The sequence below is a fragment of the Strigops habroptila genome, chromosome 2 (genome assembly GCF_004027225.2).
Source record: "Strigops habroptila isolate Jane chromosome 2, bStrHab1.2.pri, whole genome shotgun sequence".
NCBI classification, from domain to species: Eukaryota; Metazoa; Chordata; class Aves; order Psittaciformes; family Psittacidae; genus Strigops; species Strigops habroptila.
The window spans coordinates 13,315,457-13,337,667 of record NC_044278.2 but is presented as its reverse complement, the minus strand read 5'-3'; the positions used below and the strand labels follow the sequence as shown (position 1 = coordinate 13,337,667).

The 22,211-nt window shown below is 39.7% G+C and overlaps 1 protein-coding gene across 7 annotated transcripts in view; it reads left to right on the top strand.

Annotated features, from left to right (window-relative positions):
• LOC115601713 (ephrin type-A receptor 6) overlaps positions 1–22,211 on the top strand; it is a 490,729-nt gene that overhangs the window by 454,760 nt on the left and 13,758 nt on the right. For all 7 annotated transcript variants that reach the window (XM_030472043.1, XM_030472041.1, XM_030472045.1 and 4 more), the window contains 2 exons: positions 9,838–9,987; positions 21,123–21,316. In XM_030472043.1, the coding sequence (XP_030327903.1) occupies positions 9,838–9,987; positions 21,123–21,316 (344 nt within the window). The remainder of the gene's footprint in view (positions 1–9,837; positions 9,988–21,122; positions 21,317–22,211) is intronic.

Below are 22,211 nucleotides of genomic sequence, written 5' to 3'. Positions count from 1 at the left end.
ACTGCCCACCCTGGCCTTGGCAAAATTGTTCCTCGCCTTCATCCCAACCTGTCCCCAGATGGCAAGGCAGGAGGTGGTGCCCAGTATTTGACAGATCCCTGACCCCTGCCATGCTTCTTGACCCATAGCCTTGGACTCAGCTGCTTTGTCTTCATCAGCATCTGTTCTCCCATCTCCCCTACAGTACATAACATTTTTATGCAGTATGAGGTCTCAGAGACATGAAGCTTGCATGCTTTCCAGCAGTCCGGGAATACTTTAATTCCCTTTTTTCTCCTAAGTGAAAGTATTTATTGCTGATGAAAGATATGAGACCGAAATATTTACAAGATCGTGTCATCCCTCCATGGGGATGACCTTTACACACTCACCCAGTAGCCAGCCCTCACTATCTTAGGGCAGTACTTTTACATAGCTAATAGTCTGCCAGTTTATCTCCTCAGTACTTGGTCCTTTTTCTGTTGCTAAAACTTACCAAAAGTAGAACTATTTATTTCCTTTTGTCAAAAGGTTTAGTCATAAAGGGTATGTATAAATGTTGGTGTCCTGTACAGAGACATAGAAATGTAGTCATAGAATCAATAACGAAACCCAAATGTCTTGTGATCCTTCAGATAGCCATCTACAATTACACTGTCTCACATCAAAGAGCACCTCACTTCAGTGCCTTTCTTTAAATTTAGCTTTTTCATTTTCTTTAACTTTCCCCCAAAAGGTTGATAACATGTTCACCATCCACTTTTTTCCAGTTATGCTATTGTACTATGTGTTTATATTTCACCTGCAAGTGAACTGAGATCATAGAAAGGGAATAATGATCAAACTCAGACAGCTGCAATGCTGGTGAGCTCAGAAGTATGTCTCCAAAATGCAAGTAGTGTTGTATAGAAATTTTTAGTGTCTTTTATTCTGTACCCTTGAACACCCATCCAGTCTTTTTGTACAAGTCTGTTAGATTCAATGTGGGGGACAGGGGATCAAGACTGCAATAAGTAAGCAATATGCAGGAATATCCTGGGTTTTAACAGTGCTATGCTTTTTAGTTTTGCTGATTATTACTATCATTTAATCTTTTTTTTTTTTCCCTTTAGACTGGTTTTGACCACAGAGTTGATAGTGTTACAGAGCCATCTATCTGTTATAACCACAAGATCTGTCTTAAACTCTGTAGCTTAGTACAGAGTCCTGTTAGTTTTTTATGTGAAGTTAGGAGCATTTTATTCTGTGTGCATCACTACGACACTGAATCTTGTGACATTTTATAACTTGGCAACTCAGTATCATAAGATTCTTTGGCAAATTTGTGTGGTCAGTCATCTTTACTACCATGAATACCCTTGGATTGTTAGCACAATTTTACCTCCTTGCCATCCAGCCTGTTTTGTAGATTCTACTCACATTGCCAGGAGGACATGAGCACTGGTCCCTGGGGGATGCCACTCTAAAAACTGACCTTTTCTTTCTGACTGTTTGTTTCCTATCTTTTGACCAGCTGCTTATCCATAAGTTGACTGAAACTTAAGTAACCAGCAAACTCCTTCAGGATAAAATGAGAAGTGACCTTACAAGAATGTGAGCAGAACATTTAATTCATCAGTTACTGAGACATTAATTCTCCTCTGCACTTCCTGATGCAGCTGGGATGAAAATTAAACCAATGATACTTGCAGAGTAGCTCAGCCTCATAATAATTCTGATCATTTGTATATCTGTGTGTGGCACTGTAACTCACAAAAGAAAAGCCTGATTTTTCTCATGTTTCTAACTCATGTTTAGAAGAAAGTTTTGAAGAAGCCTTACATAAATAAAATCTAGTGAACCTTAGAGAAAGCTGTACATGAATTCAGTTCCTGTGCATTCTCTCTAGTACAGCATCCCAAAGAATGGAATATGAAAATTTATACTGGAGGCAGTACCATAGCCTATATGGTGTTAATTTTGCATTTAAACCCATGTCACTTTGTCCCCAATTTTCAAGTTTCCGTATGCTCCTGCGTTTTTATTGGCCACTTCAAATCGTATGGTGTGGAAGGAATTATGGCAAGGCAGTAGAGTATGAATGATCTGGGCATTATGGCAGCACATAAAGAGGCTATGGGAACTGTTTGTTGTGCATGTCAACTAGCTCTGCATGTGGAAATCACTAGCTGTGAAATCGTTAATGGTAGTTAATGACATGAAGTGTTCAAGCAGTGTATGGTAACAGTTTACTTTGATCCAATAATAAACACTTCATGAAGCCCTGGGCAAGTCAGGGGCATCATTTCAGAGACATGTCTTTGTTGATGCATTTAAGAAAGTATAGTGTCCAGTAACATCTGGTTTTGTCTTTTTTTCTTTTTTTTTTTTTTTTATCCCCAATATAAGTTACTTGGGTTTAGAGATACATTCAGTAACCCAGTTCTACTGAAAGAATGCACGTTGTTGCAAATTCCTTTGTTACAGAGTTGTGCAATGTAAGACATCCTTCAAATAAGCATCTCAGAACAAATCCTTTTCATCTTTTTTCACTTACTTCAGTAGGGCTACTTGGGTAAGCAAAGCAGATAGGCTCAGGATGTGCAGATGGAAGGACTCTGTAGGAGTAACTTTCAAGAAATTGGTTACGGCTGTAATGTGAGCTGTGCTGACACAGCTGGCAGATAGCTTGAAATTGATGCTCTTGAAAAGAGATAGATCTTTGCCAGAAATATTAGTTTCAAGAAAAATGACATTTTTTTCCTATCATTACTGTCAAGTAGTGCTATAGTTTCTAAACTGGATTTGGTAAAGATGCATGGTTCTGATATTTAATTTCAGAAAAGGAAAGGATTTCTCTGTGATTGAGGGCCAAGCACCCAATACTGTAAAATTCACTGGTGCATTCTTAATACTAGTGAAATGTAAAGTCCCACTCTTTAAAACATTGAGCGACTCTTTGGCCCCATCAGTTTCACCATTACCTCTCAAAGAGGTTCTGCAAAATGCTCATGTTTGTACAATTGTCTGGTTCTTACCAGGGCTCTGAGGACACCACCAGTCCTTACCGGCCTGCCTAGCCTTCCCTGAGACTTCCCCCCCACCTCTGCCCACAGGCCCAGGACCCTATTTCAGCTCAGCCTGGTGCCATCAATCCCTGCTCCAGTGACATTGCAGCTGGCCAACCCCAGCCCTGGGGAATTGAATTTGTTTGGGTTTGCTGGATTCACCTTGGCTTGCTACCTTGCCTTCAACTGATGCTCACAGGCCTGTCTATGGTGCCCATTGTTATCATCCCCTTGCCCTGCTTATGCTCCCCAGACACCGTGGGGTTCAGCCTGTCCACAATGGCATCGTCCAGCCTGCATGATGGCCAAGCGCGGCTCCCCTATCCATAGGGAGCAGCCCTGATCTTGCTGCTCTCCCACAATTCTAGCTGTCTGCGCTGACGTGTAAACCAGTTAACTTCTGACAGCTGACTCTCTTTAAAACCTCTTTTATTTTTTCCCTTCTTCCTCTTTCGAAAAAAGCACACTGAGCTTTTGACTCTGGAAGAGTGAGGTCTCTTCCCACCTTCAATCATGGACCCCTTTTGCTCATCTCTGGAATGAACTGCTTTGTTCATTTAAAAACTAAACAGACACATGTTCTTAAAATAAATGGGTAAAAATCTTGGGTCTTTTAATGAGCACCTTGGAGAAAAAAGCATCATGGCTAACAGGAAAAGATGTATGTAGTCCAGTTAGTTACACAAGCAAGAGAAAACGGTATCAACCACTTGTATGTGGTAGTTTACCGTATCTTAGTCATTGTCTAAAGTTCTCTAAATTGCACTCTCAAGAAAACATGAATGCAGTACAGATGTATGTGGTCAGAAATATGCACTATCTTTTCACTTACATGTATTTTGGGGGTCAAAGCTATGCATTTTTCAGACTTCTTAATATCTTTCAACCCAAGTGAAGATCAGTGCCTCAGAACAGGCAAGGAACTGCATGTTGAAGTGCTTTGTTTCAAAGGAAATGCTGCTACTACTACTACTACTAATGAGAATCCCAGCTGTTTTAGAGAGCAGTCCTGATTTCATAATTCTTCAGTGTTTGGCACACTAATATTTTAACTATTTTTTTTTTTTTTACAAAAAGACGATAGAGTAGGCTACATCTGTTTTTCTGGAGGTTTTCTGTGTATGTATACCACTACTCAGTGCATCTTACTGATGACTTTGAGGAAGACAAAGTGACAGCTTTCCCCCTTTTGGAAAACACAAATAGATGTGTACTATAGGAGTTAATATTTACTAAAATTGACATATTCTCAAAATCGTAAATAACTTGTTCTGAAAAATTGGGTAGTTAATTTAGGGGGAAACAGTCAAGTTCCACATAGTTAACTTTAGCATTGTTAATCAGAATATTTTGAAGAAAATTAATGTTTCCACAGAGGTTAAAAGCAAATCCAGTATTTTTGAAAATTAGGGGGTTTTGCTCATTTCAGTTCTGAGGGAAATGGAAGACTGGTGTAACTGACCGGAATTCGGCATAATGAGAGCCAATTCCAAAATGCCTTTTCAGAGCAGTTTTGTAATCTTACCATTAGCTTCTCTGATGTTCCAGTAGGTACTAGAGAAGACTGTTGATAATACTGAATAGTTCTAAATTATGATTTCAGGATGCTAAATTCTGACTATTTGTAACTTTGCACATGAAAAAAATTGATTCATATGCTCAAATGAAAACATCACCCCAGTAGAGTGGCATAAGGCTTTTGAACAGAATGATGAATTATGTCCAATATTTAAAACTAATCTCTCTCATTACTTTTGTCTCTCTTCACTCTGAAGTTCTTTTTTTCCCCTTATTTCTGTCATTTGGGGTGGAGAAAAAGACAGATACTACACTTCTGTCATGGAAAATTATGGCACGATTCAGTAACATCATACATAAAGAAATACTAACTGACAGATGCATAGGAATTACTGTGCCAGATTAGACTAATGGTGCACATAGTTCAGTAGCTTTTGTCCTAGAAATAGACAGTTCTAGATGTCTGTGCATCTGGAACTGATGGGTTTGCACCTCACCATTTAGTAAAACTGCAGCCAGCTCTGTGACAGTCCCTCTGCAGTGTCTGTCATTCAAAGAAAATACAGAACAGGCTTTTCAACAGAAAAAGGCATTGTTTCACATCACTGCTAGTTCTGGGGCATCGCGGGTCTGACGCACTGTGTTTGATTCTGACTGCTTATGTGTATCACTGTCTTTGCACATCCATACATCTTACCTTCGGTTTTGTATCTAAGGTTCTCAGTGCTATCACTCCTCACTTTAATTAGCTAGCACGGCATGCCAAAAGTTCTGGGCATCTAACAGGCTTCCTTCTTTGCTTCTGTGCTCCCTCTGCCCTTTTTCACATCACGCATTTTGAGAGTGCTGATATATCCTGACCTTCGTCTTGGAAGAGTAATGGGCCTTAGCTGCCAGTTACATTGTTCTGCTGGAGTTTTAAAATATATTTAAATATTTAATTAAAGAAATTGTTAATGCCTCTTGGTTTTAGAAAGATGTCTAACATATAACATTAAAAAAAAAAAATCAAATGAGATCAAATCAAAAACGTACTTGTGCCCTGTTGGACAATACATGTCAGTCAGTGTCAGTTGCCTCACCAGGGTCTTTTCACATACCAGACCATAAGTACTTTTGTTGTTGTAAGCTCAAAGAAGAGATAGCATTTTAGGAAGACTGCCTCTCTCTTATGCATAGCTTGAGGTAAAGAATGAGGCATTCTGCAACATGTAGTTCCAAATCTGTCTTTAAATGTGTGGCAAACTGTGCTGTTGCCAACTCTGTAGAGAAAGAGAGCGTGTGCGTAGGTGTGGGTGAGCGAGGGGTAAATTTCATTTCAAGGGCTGATCTCTAAACAGTTCTACAAGCTAAGAAATGTGAGCCTAATCTAATTCCAAGGGGAGTCTTGACACTGCATAGTAAAATTGCTTATTAAATTACAATCAAGAAAAAAATCAGGAGATGGACAGTATTCAGCTGGCAACATAGGGAAAAAAAGATTGAATTCTAATTATTTGAATAGCCCTGTTAGTGTTCTTTTACTATGTGAAAATAAAATTAGCTTATCACTGATACAGATATTAATGCATGAGACAGAAATACAATTTGGTTCCTAAAACCCCTTACGCCCTTTCCCCCTGCCCTCCCAAAAGAGAGAGAATAACCTAAAACAGGCTTGCCTTAAGGGCTTTCTGATACAGGGAGCTGTGACAGATTTCTTTGCTACAATAGAAAAAAGTAGATTATTTTAAAATTATCTTAATTTGAAGGTGGGACATTGCGTAAACAGTAAGGATTGCATTTATTATTTTCCCAGTTAGATCAAAATGTAAAAAGACGTGTCCAATATCAGTAGCACTGTTTATTACTCTAATCAGAAACAGGAAATATATTTTCAGCTACACTAAACCTTATGTGTTCTTTTATTATGCATGAGCAGCTATTACTACTGTTTAGTCATACATATCTCTTAAGGTAGTCATACTGTAATCTCCTCCTTTTGAATGGCTTTCAAATAAATAAAACAGGTTTTTATCATGGAAAGATACTCTGCAAACATAATTAAGTACTGAAATTTACATTTTTATGAATATAACATCTTCATGCGCAAGATGAATCCATTGTAAAAATTTTAGAGGCTTTGCTTCGCTTTGTCATTAGAGCCAGCACAAAAGAATTTTATTTTACATTACAACACTGAACACATATTATGCCCTTGAACAGGAACTGCCTTGAATTTTGGTAAGACTCTATTCTCCGTTCTCATTTTCACACTCAAGGAGCCACTACTCTTTCAGTCCAAAAGGGATCAGTAAAGCTGTATCATGAAACTAGATGTAGTCCAATCAGAGTCTTTAAAACTCATTTATATTTAGCCAGTAGTCACAAATCTAACTGCAAATGCTGCTCAAGATGTTACCTCTTTTTGAGTATAATTTGGGAGTACGTAATCAGATTTATGAAAAGGACACATTTTAAAAAATAATTTTCCTATTATTTTATAGACATTAAAAGTAAAATCTATAAATATCCAAATACCTTTCATTTGCATGTATAGATTTATGTTTTCCCTACAATTAGATAATTATTAACGTAATACTTTTCATTAACGCTGAAAAAAATAATAAATTATTAATAAAACTCTACAAATTAGAAATCTGGCTCATAGTAAATTTGTTGATTCATCGGTTTGCCTTGATAAACAAAGTCTTACATTAACACACCCGTTCCTGTCATCTCCTGAGATCTTTGATAAGAAAAGAAAATACGGAGTCTTTATTTTTCCATGTTCCCTCAAATGCTGTAGCACTCCAAAAAGTATCTTGAGTAGACATGAAGCAAAAGGCATCAAGGGGATTGCTTGGTAAGACAAGGTTAAGACAGTGAACTCTTGCGCTGGAGCAAGTGTCTCACATTCTACATCGTTTAACAGCCAGGACTGATATGCTGCTGCTGAGGAAGGGCTTTGAGGGTTGTCTGGGCAGTGTCTCTTGTGATAGAGATCAGCATGACTGTTGTATACCTTTTTAAAAGTGCATGTGCCCAGCTCCAAAGTAGGAGTTAAGTTCCTACCTGTGAGTTTGGCCAGGAAAATATTGTCCTCAAAAAGCTGCAGAAGCCAGGGATCTAAGGGTGGAATTACATACATTTGGCAATAAAATGCTTAAAAAATAAAGGACTAAACCTGATCCAGTAAAAAGGATAAGGCCCATAACTCTGTGGTTAGAGGCGATATTTTGAACTATACTTTGCACTTAAACCCTAAAGTGTTTTGCTTCACAGAGGACAAATCCTCTTGGTTGGATAGCTCAGTGTGTAGTATACATTTGAGGCACTGAATATCTACATCTTCCACTGCCTCAGGAAGCTTAGACTCACGTATCCCACCAAAACACCGTTGCAACCAGACTGCGAGATCAAACACGAAATGTTCTTATCCAATCTGTTTAGGTTTAACTATTTCCTGGGTAAGAGACAAGATTCGGCTGGCCTTTCCTTGGAGAATGTCTTCTCACAAAACTCCTTTGTCACCCTCTTTCTTCATTCTCGTACCCAAAGCATTTGTAATTGCTTCCCAAGTGGAACAGCTGTACCAGGAAGGGACCAGGAGTGTCCTGCAGTGCTGGCAAGGGCAGGCACAGAGATGACAGCAGGTGGGGTGTAAAGTCCTTTGCACCTCTGACATGCCAGAGGAGTGATGTGACCACCAGGTTATGGGATTAAGAAAAGCAGGTAGGGGAGGTGCTTCAGCAAAACTACAGTATTTTTTAATACTGTAAATACTGTAAATTTAATACTTAAGAGATATATAGGACTGAACAGTAATAGCTGCTCATCCATAATAAAACATAAGGTTTAGAGTAGCTGAAAATATATTTCCTATTTCTGATTAGAGTAATAAACAGTGTAATAAAGTATTACCTTTACCTTGCTATTGCTAAAATCAGTAAGTGGTTTGCCACTGACTTCAACTACAGCTGAGCAAGCAAAGGTTTTAGAAAAGCAGCTGCAAAAAATGTACCATCATACAAAGGACATCTTGGCTACTGTCATACCTACCATACAACATAAATGTTAACCATAGATTTTTCATCAGCAGGTGAGACTTCGTGATGAGAATTTAGCTTACTGGCACATCAACACAAACACAGAGCTTAACAACCATCCTCTCAGGCAGTTGAAGTCAGGCCTCAGCAACTCGCAGACAATTTTTTATATATTCAAAGCAAATTAACAGAGATTTACATACTTGTTTTTAACCATGGCTTCTATTTGATTGCCAAGCGGATGTTCTAGTTCATTTCTTCTTTTGTTTGTCAGAAATAATACAATTATAACGCTGAGCAGAATCTGTTACTGCTTGTTGAAACTACTGCTGACTGCCTCCTTCTACCATCTAGTGGCACCTTAAGCATACTGCTCTTTATATATACTTTTTAAAGAGTTACATGGAGAATGATAATAAATGTATACTTTTGAAAAGAAAATTGTATACTTTAGAAAAGATAAATATATCTGGAGAAGAAATACTTTGTTTTTAAATGGAAAGGTAGTTTTCGTATGTAAACGATTTGTGGGAAAATAGAAGAGATTGAATGGTTTAAATTACTAATGTCAGAGAAAAGTTCTGCATCCTCTGGTAAAGAATAAGTCAGGTTTTTTGATTGAATTCTTACCTTTGGTTGGTTGGTTGGTTGTTTTTGTGTATGGTAGTATTTGGATTTTAAGTTGAAAGCTGCAGAACGAAACTATTCAATATCCCAAGGAAACACCTATTAGAAACACACTTGGTTTGCTGCTTACCTGGATATTTAAAGAGCACAACAAAAATTAAATGAGATTATCTAAAGTAAAGAACAATAGAAAGCCTATAGTTTCCTTGCTGATTATATAATTGTATTAAGTGCTTTTGTTGTTCCATTTTGCAATAGACCTTTCTGTTTCATTTAGGGAAAGAGTTTTAATGTCAATATACCAGGAATATCAGGCTTCAGATGTTTTAAATCAGAAGGCATGCTCTAATTACATGACTAAACAAACATGAATCATCTAAAATGCTTTCTTTTCTTTGAACTGAGTTTTCTTTTCACAAAGTGCTGCTTTCGGTGAATTAGGCTACAAAGGAAAACGAATTTTTATCAAATTCTAGAAAAGGTATATTTCTTCCTTTCCACTTGCAGCAAATTGACAAGGCAAATTGACAGAAGAGAGAATGTCGACTCTCAGTACCCAGGATTTTTTTTCTCTTTTCTTTTAAACACGTGCTATTCTGTATTCTAGTCATACTGACAAGTTGCAATATATTTTCCAGGGTGGAAAAATCCCCATACGGTGGACTGCTCCTGAAGCTATAGCTTACCGGAAGTTCTCTTCAGCAAGTGATGCGTGGAGCTATGGGATTGTAATGTGGGAGGTGATGTCCTACGGTGAGAGACCATACTGGGAGATGTCCAACCAGGATGTAAGTACTGCCTCGGACTAATGGTCAAGTTTTCGAAATATTCCTTGAAACTGATTGTCACTCCCTGCCCTGCTTTGCTTTCTCATTCACTGTCTAGGCTGGAACCTCAATTTACTTAAATCAGCATAACTCTTGTCAACTTCTATGTGACAGTTAATTCATGCAACCTGAAAACTTGGCCCTCTGTAACTAAAACCTTGACTAGCTTTCTCCCATGGATTAAAGACATATTACAAAAAGTCATAGCTAGCATGCCAGGTTTAATGGTGGCTATATGTGGCTTTCATCCAAATCCCTGGAAATCAGCATCAGATATGCAAGTTGATGCAGTTCTCAGTAAAGCTATAAATCAAAACTTGAGGGAATACTGGAACTATAAATTGGCCCATTATCTCCAGTATAGTCCGACAGTACCCTTCAGTGGACATACATGGTTAAAGTCTAGAAGAGTTAAGCTGACATGAGATACGTATTTGCTAATTCTCATTTCTGAGAATTAAGTGCATTCAGTTTACCTTAAAAACTACATATAGGCTTAACCACAGTGCAGGACATAATCCTCCCTCATAACAAAGTTATGTTTTCCTCTGCCTTTTTTTTGCAAAAGGTAAAATAAGCCTTCCCAATTAAAAAAAATTTTGCTTCCAGCAAAATTGAAGGCTAAAAATGAGACATGGAAAAGGGGAAATGTCTTTTTCTTCAACACAATTTAAATTTTCACCCAGTCTCTTGTTTGATAGATCCCTATGACAGCTCAAACTGGTATATTCAGTCTTCACACCAGCCATCAATCTCTATGTCAAAATGCGGAATACAAGCCAACCCATCTTAACCTCTCTCATATATGTGCCTAGAATACCTCTGCATTGGTTCTGAAGAGTTGACAAGACTTTTCCCAGATGGCTGTTTTTGTATTGTTGCTAAGTTATTCAGCTGTCTGAGTAACTGTTCAAGTCTGGTTGCTTGTTAAGGCTGATCAGTCATTTGGGGATAAGGATCTGAGAGAGATTTTCATTAAAAAAACATCATTTCAGAGTGTTTCAGGAAGAAAAGGAAAAAACAACTAGAACTACCTAAAAGAAAAGACTAGCAGAACTAATAAAGCCTTATTTCCTTTGGATTTGTACTTTACGGCTTCACCAGTACCATAATCCTAACTAATCTCCAGCATTTCTCTTATGAGTTCACCCTTTGGAATTAGACCAACTCTCCTGTAGATCACTCTCCCCTGACAATGCCTACAGCCTCCAACCTCTCTGCGCGCACCTACCTGCCAGCAGCCCAGCTCCCTGCTGTGCTCCTTAATTAACACCAGGTATGGGATGATAGATACTGTGCCTGGTTTTGAGCTATGCTTCTATTGATTGACCAGGCAGTGGTGGCTGGTTACCCATCTAGAGAGGCCAAGCAACCACTGAGCTGAAATAGATCTTTTCTCTTCAGTGGAGACATTATTTTGGTACTATCTGAACTATAAACACATCATGCATCTACTGTAAATAAGCAGGTAAGCCCAGTAAGCTCAATACTGTTTCCCACAGCTAGCAATCTGTTGGCATTCGAGATACCCTACAGTAATGAAGATCTCCGCATGCGGCTGACACAGGACATGCAGGAGACCCGAGTCCTTCTGGAGCAACAACTGAAGGCCAGACAGGATACTCAAGGGAGTCTAAAATTAGACACCTAAGCTCAGACTACTAAATTAAGCTTGGTTTTTCTTTTCCCTGGGACACAGTATGAAATCACCTGTGTATAGATTTCTCATATATTTAAGTCTCTGTGTCCTAAAGTGAATTTTATGCCTCTGCCCAGCTGCTGATTCTTACAGAACTTGTTTGATTTGATTGAAGTGGGCCAATGGATTTGAAGTTAATAACACAGAATGAACAAGCAGACTCCAACTAAAAATGAGTACCCCAGCCTCCATACTTTGCCTGAACTGAGAGCCACTTATCAGCTCCTGAACTGCCACAGCTTGCAAACACCAATTTAAGGCAAACTGCCGTTGTTTTCCTTTAAAAAGCCACATAGGAAGACCTTGCTGGCCAGTTACTCCCAGCCTTGATGCCAGGCTGGGAGGTGTCCTACCATCTCTCATACTCTTCTTATCTCCGCCGAAGGAGGGGACAGGCATTGGAGCCTGGCTTTGACATGATGGGCATCCATGTGCCCCACAAGCTCCCCAACCCACATGTCAATATCGCCCAGTACCGCAGCAATACCTCTCATCACTGAGCCACCTCCTGAGCAGGCTGCAAGTGCTGCAGAGGGGTTCATTAGGGAGGAGAGTCTGAAGGACAGGTAGGAAGCAGTACCCTTTCATCTTTCTGTTGCTCTGTTAGTTTCTGTTCTCCCTTATTTTCTAGCACTGACACTGAATACTAATCAGATCGGGCTTTATCCAGCCTCAGGCTGCCATTTCCAGGTAATTAGTCCAGGTATCACTTTACTCTGACTTCCTTGTATATCGAGCAACTTTGGTAATCCCTGGACATTTCAGAAGCATGTCTGAGACCTGAAAATCTCGGTTACTGCCACAGTTATCCGTAAGTTAAAGAAACAGTGCATTACTGTCATCACAACTGTAGCATGCTGCGTATTACAGAATATAATAATGGACCACTCGGTGGATAAAAAACTGGCTCGATGGCCGCACGCAAAGAGTTGTGGTAAATGGCTCGATGTCTAATTGGAAAACAGTAACGAGTGGTGTCCCTCAGGGATCGGTGTTGGGACCGGTCCTGTTCAACATCTTTGTCGGCGACATGGACAGTGGGATTGAGTGCGACCTCAGCAAGTTTGCCGACAACACCAAGCTGTGCGGTTCCGTTGATACGCTGGAGGGAAGGGATGCCATCCAGAGGGACCTTGACACACTTGTGAGGTGGGCCAGTGCCAACCTTATGAAGTTTAACCAAGGCAAGTGCAAGGTCCTACACCTGGGTGGGGGCAACCCCAGGCACTGCTACAGGCTGGGCAGAGAAGAGATTCAGAGCAGCCCTGCAGAAAAGGACTTGGGGGTGTTGGTTGACGAGAAGCTTAACATGAGCCGGCAGTGTGCGCTTGCAGCCCAGAAAGCCAACCGTATCCTGGGCTGCATCAAAAGAAGCGTGACCAGCAGGTCGAAGGAGGTGATCCTGCCCCTCTACTCTGCTCTTGTGAGACCTCACTTGGAGTACTGCATACAGTTCTGGTGTCCTCAACATAAAAAGGACATGGAGCTGTTGGAGCGAGTCCAGAGGAGGGCCACGAGGATGATAAGAGGGCTGGAGCACCTCCCATATGAAGACAGGCTGAGAAAGTTGGGGCTGTTCAGCCTGGAGAAGAGAAGGCTGCGTGGTGACCTCATAGCAGCCTTCCAGTAACTGAAGGGGGTCTACAAGGATGCTGGGGAGGGACTCTTCCTTAGGGACTGTGGTGGTAGGACAAGGGGTAATGGGTTCAAACTTAAACAGAGGAAGTTTAGATTAGATATAAGGAGGAAGTTCTTTACAGTGAGGGTGGTGAAGCACTGGAATGGGTTGCCCAGGGAGGTTGTGGATGCTCCATCCCTGGCGGTGTTCAAGGCCAGGTTGGACAGAGCCTTGAGCCACATGGTTTAGGGCAAGGTGTCCCTGCCCATGGCAGGGGGGTTGGAACTAGATGATCTTAAGGTCCTTTCCAACCCTTACGATTCTATGATTCTATGATTCTATAACTGAGAGGCATTTTACAAGGGCATGTAGGGATAGGACAAGGGGGAATGGCTTTAAGCTCAAAGAGGGTAGACTTAGATAAGATATTAGGAGAAATTCTTTACCATGAGGATGGTGAGACGCGGTAGGTGTTGCCAAGAGAAGTTGTGTCTGTCCCATCCATGGAAGTGTTCAAGGCCAGGTTGGACAGGGCTAAGTAACCTGATCTAGTGCAAGGTGCATCTGCCTTTTCTGATTGGAACTAGATGACCTTTTAGGTCCCTTCCAACCCTAACCATTCTATGATTCTATGATATGGTGTTTAGTAGCTGATTGCTAAGGAGTTGGGACATCACTTCAGCCTTGCAATAGCAGAGGGTGGTATTCTTGAGCTAATCTTCCATTCAGAAGCAAAGCTGAACACAGCAATGGCAGCATCTGCCTATTCATCATTAGTATGCTGTTGCAAAACCCAATTACTCTGCATTGCATGGAATGCACTTTATATCAAAATGCACATAGAGCCTCAAATTTTCTGCCTTCCCAAAGTAATAGATGCAATGGTTAGTTTCACTGTGAGTGTTCTTTTAATGGGAGATTGAACAGAACAAGAAACTGAGAAAAAGCTGTTAGCAAATCCCATGACAGCTGAGGTTGAGGAACCTTTCAAGTTTGTCTAGTCCAGCCCCCTGCTCAAGCAGGGTCAGCTAAAGCAGTTTGCTCAGGGCTGTCTCTGATTGGGTTTTGAGTATCTCCAAGGATGGAGACTCTACAACCTCTGGGCAACCTGTTCCAGTGCTCAGTCACATGCACAACAGAAAAGTGTTCTCTTACATTCTGCTGGAATTTCAGTATTATCAGTTTGTGCCCCAGTGGGGCACAAACTTGTCCACTCAACACTCTCTGAGTAGTAGGTACAACTTTACAAACAAGGCTCACTGGGCAGTTACTTTTCCCTTCCACCCCCATTAGCACTGCCTGGTTGAGGGACTGCACTGTCCTCAATGCAGTGTTTGGCTCACAGTCCTTTCTGCTGTTGTCCCTGTCAGCTGACAGCGGCACAACCTCTGACTATATCGTGGGCAGTAGTCTTTTGGTTTTCCTCATCATGTAATTGGTATTTCATTTCTCCGCTTCCTCTGCAACACCCCATTCATGGTTGGTATTTTTAGTGATCTCTCCTTGTCCTTATCTTGATCCATGAGCCTTTCATTGTATTTTCTCTCCTCTGTCCAGCTGAGGAAGCAAGTGGTAGTGAAACTTTGGTGGGCACCTGGTGTCCAGCCAGGGTCAACCCACCAGTCATCGTGTTCCACTGTCTTGCAACCTTGTGCTACAACATGGGGGATTTCAGTCTCTATTCCAGTTGTGAGTGATTTCACCTGGTGTTGGGTCAACTTTCTATGAGGAACCCAACTGCCATCATCTCTTTTACTTCTGTAATTATAATCCTTCTCCTGTCACTAGCTCCGTTACCAGCGCAGCTCTTGACTCTCCCACTGCTGTTACTACTAACGGGGAATGGCAGGGGAAGAGAGAGACTTAAAATCAAGTTCATTTGGCTCCACTATTGACCTTCTGGAAAGAGGGTTTGAATGACTGGTAGGACCCTCACACAGAGTCCAAGTCACTAGGTGAGAGCAGTGCACAACACAGACCTTCATTCTAGCTGCCTCTCCCTTTTTCTGAGCCTGGCTTCTGCCTGTCTTCTTCCCCTCTATAGACCTTATGACGTACCTATTCAAGGCCATGCCAGTCATAAGAATTCATAAAGTGACCCTTTCATTCAAAGTATATTAAATGTTCTGCTAAAGCATGAAGATAGCAATACGTAATTAGGCCTACATCCAAAATAGAAGTATCTGTTAACACAGAATAATGATGAGAGCAATATGGATGCTGTTTATGCTATGACGCTGACTCCTAGGGGATTTCCCTGAAGTTCAGCAACACACAGCACAAAGGACTCCTTTTCTCTGGAGCCCTCCCCCCAGGCTTTCAGTGCCCAAATGTTAACAGTGAGTACCTGTGACCTTCTAAATTTTGTGACTCTAAGAGTCATTGGGAAAGTTCAAGTTATTAGACATATTGTAAAGCTTACTCTTCTGCATATTGGGACATTTCTTTTAGTACAATAAATTCATATGAACTTATTTTGCAGCAATAATAGGACTTTCCCAAAAGTCACCGATACTGTACATATGGGCAGGGAAAATAACAGAGAGGGGCAGGCACTAAACAGATTCATAAAAGACACATTATGCAAACAACAGTTAATAAGGTCTTACATAAAAGTACAGTCAGAGGTTCTGCTACAGCAAAATGTCTGGCAACATTAACATTACAACAGTTACTACGTTTTGATCATAGTAAAACTCTAGCTAGCAATAAAATATTTATTAAATTGGGTGGGGTTTTGTAAAGTACTAAAAGTTTTCCAAGTATAAACTCCACAGAGCCAGATCTATTTTTTCACATTCCATATTACAAATTGCTTTTCTAATTAAATAACTTTAGGAAATAAATTCACTTTTTTAGACCATAGCTAAGTGATGTTTTGAGTGGCTGCCAGTTAAATGTTCATTTCTCACGTGCATAACATAGAAGCCAATGATACGCCCACTCCTACCCAAAGGGAAGCAGTGCCAGGAAAGGCAAGTTCAGCGCTGTCTGACGCTGTGCCTGTGTGTCATGTGAACACATCTTCAGTCAGATGAAGAGTAGGGCTGAGCTAAGACTACCAAGGGTCTCCTGTTGATTCTACAATTCCATGGTTCTATGACTTACCTCTCAGTCACAGCAATTGAATCACGAGGAGCCAGCACAGGTAACACAGAGTCCAGGCTGATGTGAAGTGTTAAATTAATACCTGCCACCTAAATAAACCCAGCCTGATTTTGAGAGACTACAACTGTTCACAAGTACCCACTGGGTCAGTGCAAGCCACAGAGACTCAACACCTCTGCAAATCTAGTGTCCTCTATTTGTATTCCCAAGCAGAGATTTGGAAGCTGAACTTTAGGCAACTGAATTTGAAAACGCCTCTCGTCAAATTTTTAGTACTGTATACAGTATAATGTAGAGGTCTAAAACTGTTACTAACTTTGAGGAATGTTCTTGTTTAAGTAAATAACCATTTTATTATTGTGGTAAGTCACTTCCAACCTGCGCTGGAGCTGATTAATGCACTTCTTAGATGTGTGGCATGCACCAGAGGTGTCCATTAATTAGGGCTGCTGCACAGTCTGTCATGTCTTATTGCTTAATTAATAAACATTAGCTAAGATATTGAATGTTCCACGGAAACTAGTATACTGATGAACAGATTGTGCTAAGAGCCTGGCTTGCTAATGTTCATGCGAGGAAAGGAAGATTTATATTCCATGCATTTGGTTTGTAGAACAGCTGTGAGTGAAGTCTACTGGGACACCTGTTAGAGACCACTGTATAAATTAGTGCATGTTGCAGAACTACCATATTAAAGAGAGGAAAAAAAGAATATTTAATGGATTGGAATCAATATGCAAGAAAACTACTGTAGGAAACAGCATAAAAGTCCTTACACTCATGAAAGTTTCTTGTAATAGTAAAAATAACTTACCCCGATATAGTTCTTTCAACCACAGATATCAAAACACTTGGCAGGCACCTGGGATTGGCTCCATACCATGAGGCATGAGCAGCTGCCTCTCCCTCCTGGTAGATTTTTCAGATGTCAGCAGGACACAGGAACAACATCCCTCTGGACTTTGTTCTGCCTCAGTCTCATTAAAAAATCTGTCAGTTAACTTTTGAAAGCAAAAGTTTATGTTACTCTTAACAATGAAGCTATCAGAAAGATTACAGCTTAATTTTCAGATGCGATTTTTGCCAATTTCGAAGTATTTTGAAGCTAAACACACATAAATTTTATGTACAAGTCCATATACTATTGTTCAGATAATTTTGTATTATAATTAATATTTAATAACAACTTTGTCTTCAACCTTTACAGTTATGTCTAACATCATACAAAAAATTATAAAATGTATTTAACAGGCTCTAATGTTTAATATCATCTGTGTTCAAAAATACATAAAAAGAATTATCCCCTTTGTAGAAGTAAAAGCATAAGCATTAAAAAGCATGGGAATAATTACCTCTGTTAACTGTAAAAAATACTCCCGATCCCTTATAATTTATATTCTTATCAGCTAAAAAGCAGTGCTTGTAAAAATACACTCATATTAATGCTGACCCACAAGACCTTCTAAGGAGTCATAAAGTTACTCATCACTGAAAGGAAACCTACAGCCTCTTTCTCAGTGTTTGAAGGCAGCGCAGAATATTTGCATGTTCTTCTCCTTTGATACCCATCAAGCGTTCATCACAAAACCAGAACTAGAGAGCAGTAACCAGCCTTTTTGTTAGCAGACTGGGGGATTCATTTTGCATAGGAACTAAGGTGATACTCCTATTCTTTCAGGTTGAAATAAACGGGACATTGATTTGCCAATGTGGAAAGAGTTACAATGATTGCTAGAGCTGTTGCTATATCCCTTTTGTAGATATAGATGTTTAGACCGTTTCACGATTAATGTGGTGCTTCTTCAACCTTAAACTGACAAGGAAAAAGGCATTTAAAAGATGTTAACATGTAGAATCTTTACGTATTATATAATATACAGTTTTATATTACCACATAAAATTTAATACTTCTTTAGGTATACGGATATCTAATTCATCTGTTCAGAGATAGGTGCTATGCAAGTAGCAACGCAGGAGCTAAAATAAATAAGTAAATAGGGAACTAAAAAGCTCTAATTCTTCCTTTGAGACTTGATTCCCATTGCAATACTAGACACTTAGCACATTTTTACTCTTGCTTCTTAGACTCTAAAAATAATACTTGCCTCACAAGGGATACTAATGAGGCAATATTTGCAGTTTATTTTTAAAATGTGCTGGTATTAATGAGAAATTATAATTATCCCAGTACCAGCTGGCATTTCTCTTCATACTGAAATGTTCCTTTTGAACAAGAGAGGAAACAAACGACTGTAACTTCTTTTTCAAAGATACAGTAAAATAGAGTGTGTCAGAGAAAATATAATGCCTGTAAAATTGTGGTTGCTTTTGGGTATTTTCCGGAATAAATTATTTTAGAAAAACCTCATCAGCTCTCTCTTGTTGTGTTGAGCAGATGCCGTATGTCTCATAAAAGTAGAGAAGCTTTCCCTCTGCCTTAGAACCAAAATACATTTCATAAATTCATCATTTGTAACAGGTATAGTTTAAGTGTAAAGACTAGAATAGCTGCATTTCTGGGCTGCTGAAGATTGCCTCTTCAGTGACAAGTATCAACTAAGCTATACCCCACACTGTAACAAGCACCTATGTTTTATGAAGCCACTTTTGACAATCTGCTTGAGCTACGTGAGCTTTGACAGTTTTGTGAATAAAATTTTGTGCACGTAGGGTTGAATTTCACTCATCCTGAGTCTGTAACAGGATCAATATAGGGGGCACATTCAGCATCAGGAGGCAGGGCTTTGGAGGAAGTATTTCTTCGGCAATCCGATGGTATTTTTTCCTGTAGCAGCCATTTTGGCAGTCCAGATTTTGGACCACTGAAGTAAATCCCAGGGAGATAAACAAGTAGCCAGAAAGGCAGGTGGAAGGATTATCATATTGACAGATCATTTGCTGCTAGGTATTACCTCTGTATGTGCATGGCCAGGCCTGTCTGCACATATGTGATCTGTCAATGCTCACACGTGTAAAATTCAGAGATCTCAATGGCAAGTAATGCTGCCTTTAGAGTAGCCTGTACTTCCCACTGCTGTTGCCTGTGGGGCTAAATCTTACCCTATGCAAACCTAATTCCCTGCCATATTGCAAACACTTATTTTTCATGCATAGGTGTTTCTGCCAGGACACAAGAGGGCTATACACGGTAGGACCAAATCACCTCATCTGATAAAACTCAGAGACCCAGGTGTGTACAGCTACAAGAGTCTTGTTCCATTTTCTACCATGCTATGAAGGGGAGCTAAGGTCCTAATGTAGCTTCATTACTCTTATTTATTTGCATAATGCTTGCAGCATAAGCATTAGGCATTGCTAAACAGAATCCACAACATTAATTCAGAATTCAAAAAGAGAACAAGGATATATTCCAGGATAATAACATTGAATATATTGAAGCTACAGCTAGTGCTATAAAACATTGATTTGCTGTAAACAGTTTAATGTACCCCTTTCCAGCTGCATTAATATGTCTGCAGCATGTACATACATCTGTGTGAGAATGATAAATGTCTCCTTAAAGCAGGGTAGGTATGAATGCAGTAGGTATGTTTCTCATAACTGCACCATGTTATTATAAATATTGTGTACTTCAGAGAACATTTAGCACTGGTTGGATTTTTATGTGGAAGGGTTTTGTGTGTGTGGTAGGGTTGGTCTTTTTCCTAGCTTTGTTTTTGATCAACCACTTATCTTTCTACTCTTTTATATGCAAGAAATCCTGACTGTAATTTCTATCATCATCCCCACTGCTACTGTCACTCATTGCAGAACCTCATAACCTTCCCTCTTGTTTTTTTAAATCTTACATAGAATGAATCCAGACAGCTTATCATGGACCTTACCTACTTTGCTACCTCCTATCACACATTAGAACATTAGGGCTGCTAATGTCCTTTTCAGACAATGGTTTTTGTTTTACTAAAAACAAGCCTCCCTTCAACTCTGATCAAATGTGATTTTTCATACATGTGATTTATCTGTGACATCATATCTGTTTCTTTCCACATCCTGCTCAAACATGGTTTTCATATCTGCTGAATCTGAAAGTTACCATATACCCTAAAGTGTATATCGGTCAATATACACCCTAAAGTGTATATGGTAACTCCATAATTTTATTAACTTTTGTTTAGTCATAAACAGCTTGGACATCCGAATCACAGTGATCACCAGAAACATATTATCACCAAGTAAATTTGCCAGGTGCTGTAACGTGCATTTGTAGTGCTTGATTGTACTGTGACATTGCCACACACTAACACTTTGTCAGGATGCAAATATTAGAGCATCCCAGTGTGCAGTGGCCACATGAAGTTAGTTTGTGGCCTTGTGACCCCATGCAGTACAACATCAACCTAAAGTGGATGAAAAAGATAGTGATACTGGTTAGTTCTTCCTTCTCCTCCTCCTTTCTTGGCTGTTTGAAGAGAGTGGCCAGAGAGCTCAAAAAAAGTGCCTACTGTGTTTCATATGCCTACAAAATACTTTGCATCTCCTCTGGTCACTCTCCTGCCAGTCCCAGTTCCCTCAGTGAAGCCCACACAATGCATAAAGTGAGGGTAGCTGTGCCATTAATTGTTATCACTGGTTTCTAATTGTCAGCTTTACACCGTCCTTTCAAGCATTGAATTCTGATTCCCAGTAATCATATGCATTGTATTTCTCTAGGTTATACTGTCTATTGAAGAAGGCTACAGGCTTCCAGCTCCCATGGGCTGCCCAGCTTCTCTTCACCAACTAATGCTTCACTGCTGGCAAAAGGAGAGAAACCACCGTCCAAAATTTAGTGACATTGTCAACTTCCTAGACAAACTGATCCGCAATCCCAGCACCCTGCATACCCTAGTGGAAGATGTACTTGTGTAAGACACTTTTTGGTACTTTATTTTGTTTGTATAACACATAGTGGCTGTCATTAGATGTTTTAGGGCATTAAGCAGGGGCGGGAGAGAGCTGCAAAGTTCTGAATTCACAAAGTTACAGGTTTTCAAATAACTTTAAACCACTTTTAAGGTTTGCTTTATTGTTAATACACTGCGGTATAAGGACACTTTTTCTCAAGTCATGAAGATTACATTACGCATTTTTCTTCTTTTTATTTTTGTCTGAGCTCTGTGCGCTCTGTCCTTAATCTTTGTGAATCTGTTTGTTTGTTTGGGTTTTTCTTGGTGCTTCTCCTATGTGCTTGTTTTCTCTTTGTAATTTTTTTTTTCCTCTATTCAACAGCCTGTCTCTCCGTCTGACAGTGCTCAAGCAATTTCTGAACTGCCTTGGAGTAATTTCCTGCAGAAAGTATCTGTGTCTTGCTAAATCTTTATTTATCTGCAGAAGAAAGGCAACAGTGAACAAATAAGAGATTATGCTATTACCATTCCACAACAAATTCTTGATAGTGTTGCCCAAAGTTTTTTTCCATTAATAATATTACAGAAATGTATGCAGCCACAGGAGTAAGGCTGTGGTAGGAGAATTTGTCAATTTTTGTAGGCTTATTGATCCAAGCTGTTCCTGGATATCAGCTGAAATCAGTGAAGGTCCAGGTGGCATCACTCTCTTCAGTAGCTGAAATTCACCTTTAGAGAAAGGTGCTTTGATGAAGAACTTTAGTGGGTTTCTCTATTTTTCTGTTTTAGTTGCAATAATATTAAGGAAAAGAACTGAAACAGAAATGGGACTAAATTAGCTCCTTCATTTTTATTTGCTACTCTATATAATTCTATGTAAAAGATATATGATTTCATTCTTTTTGCTTCTTTT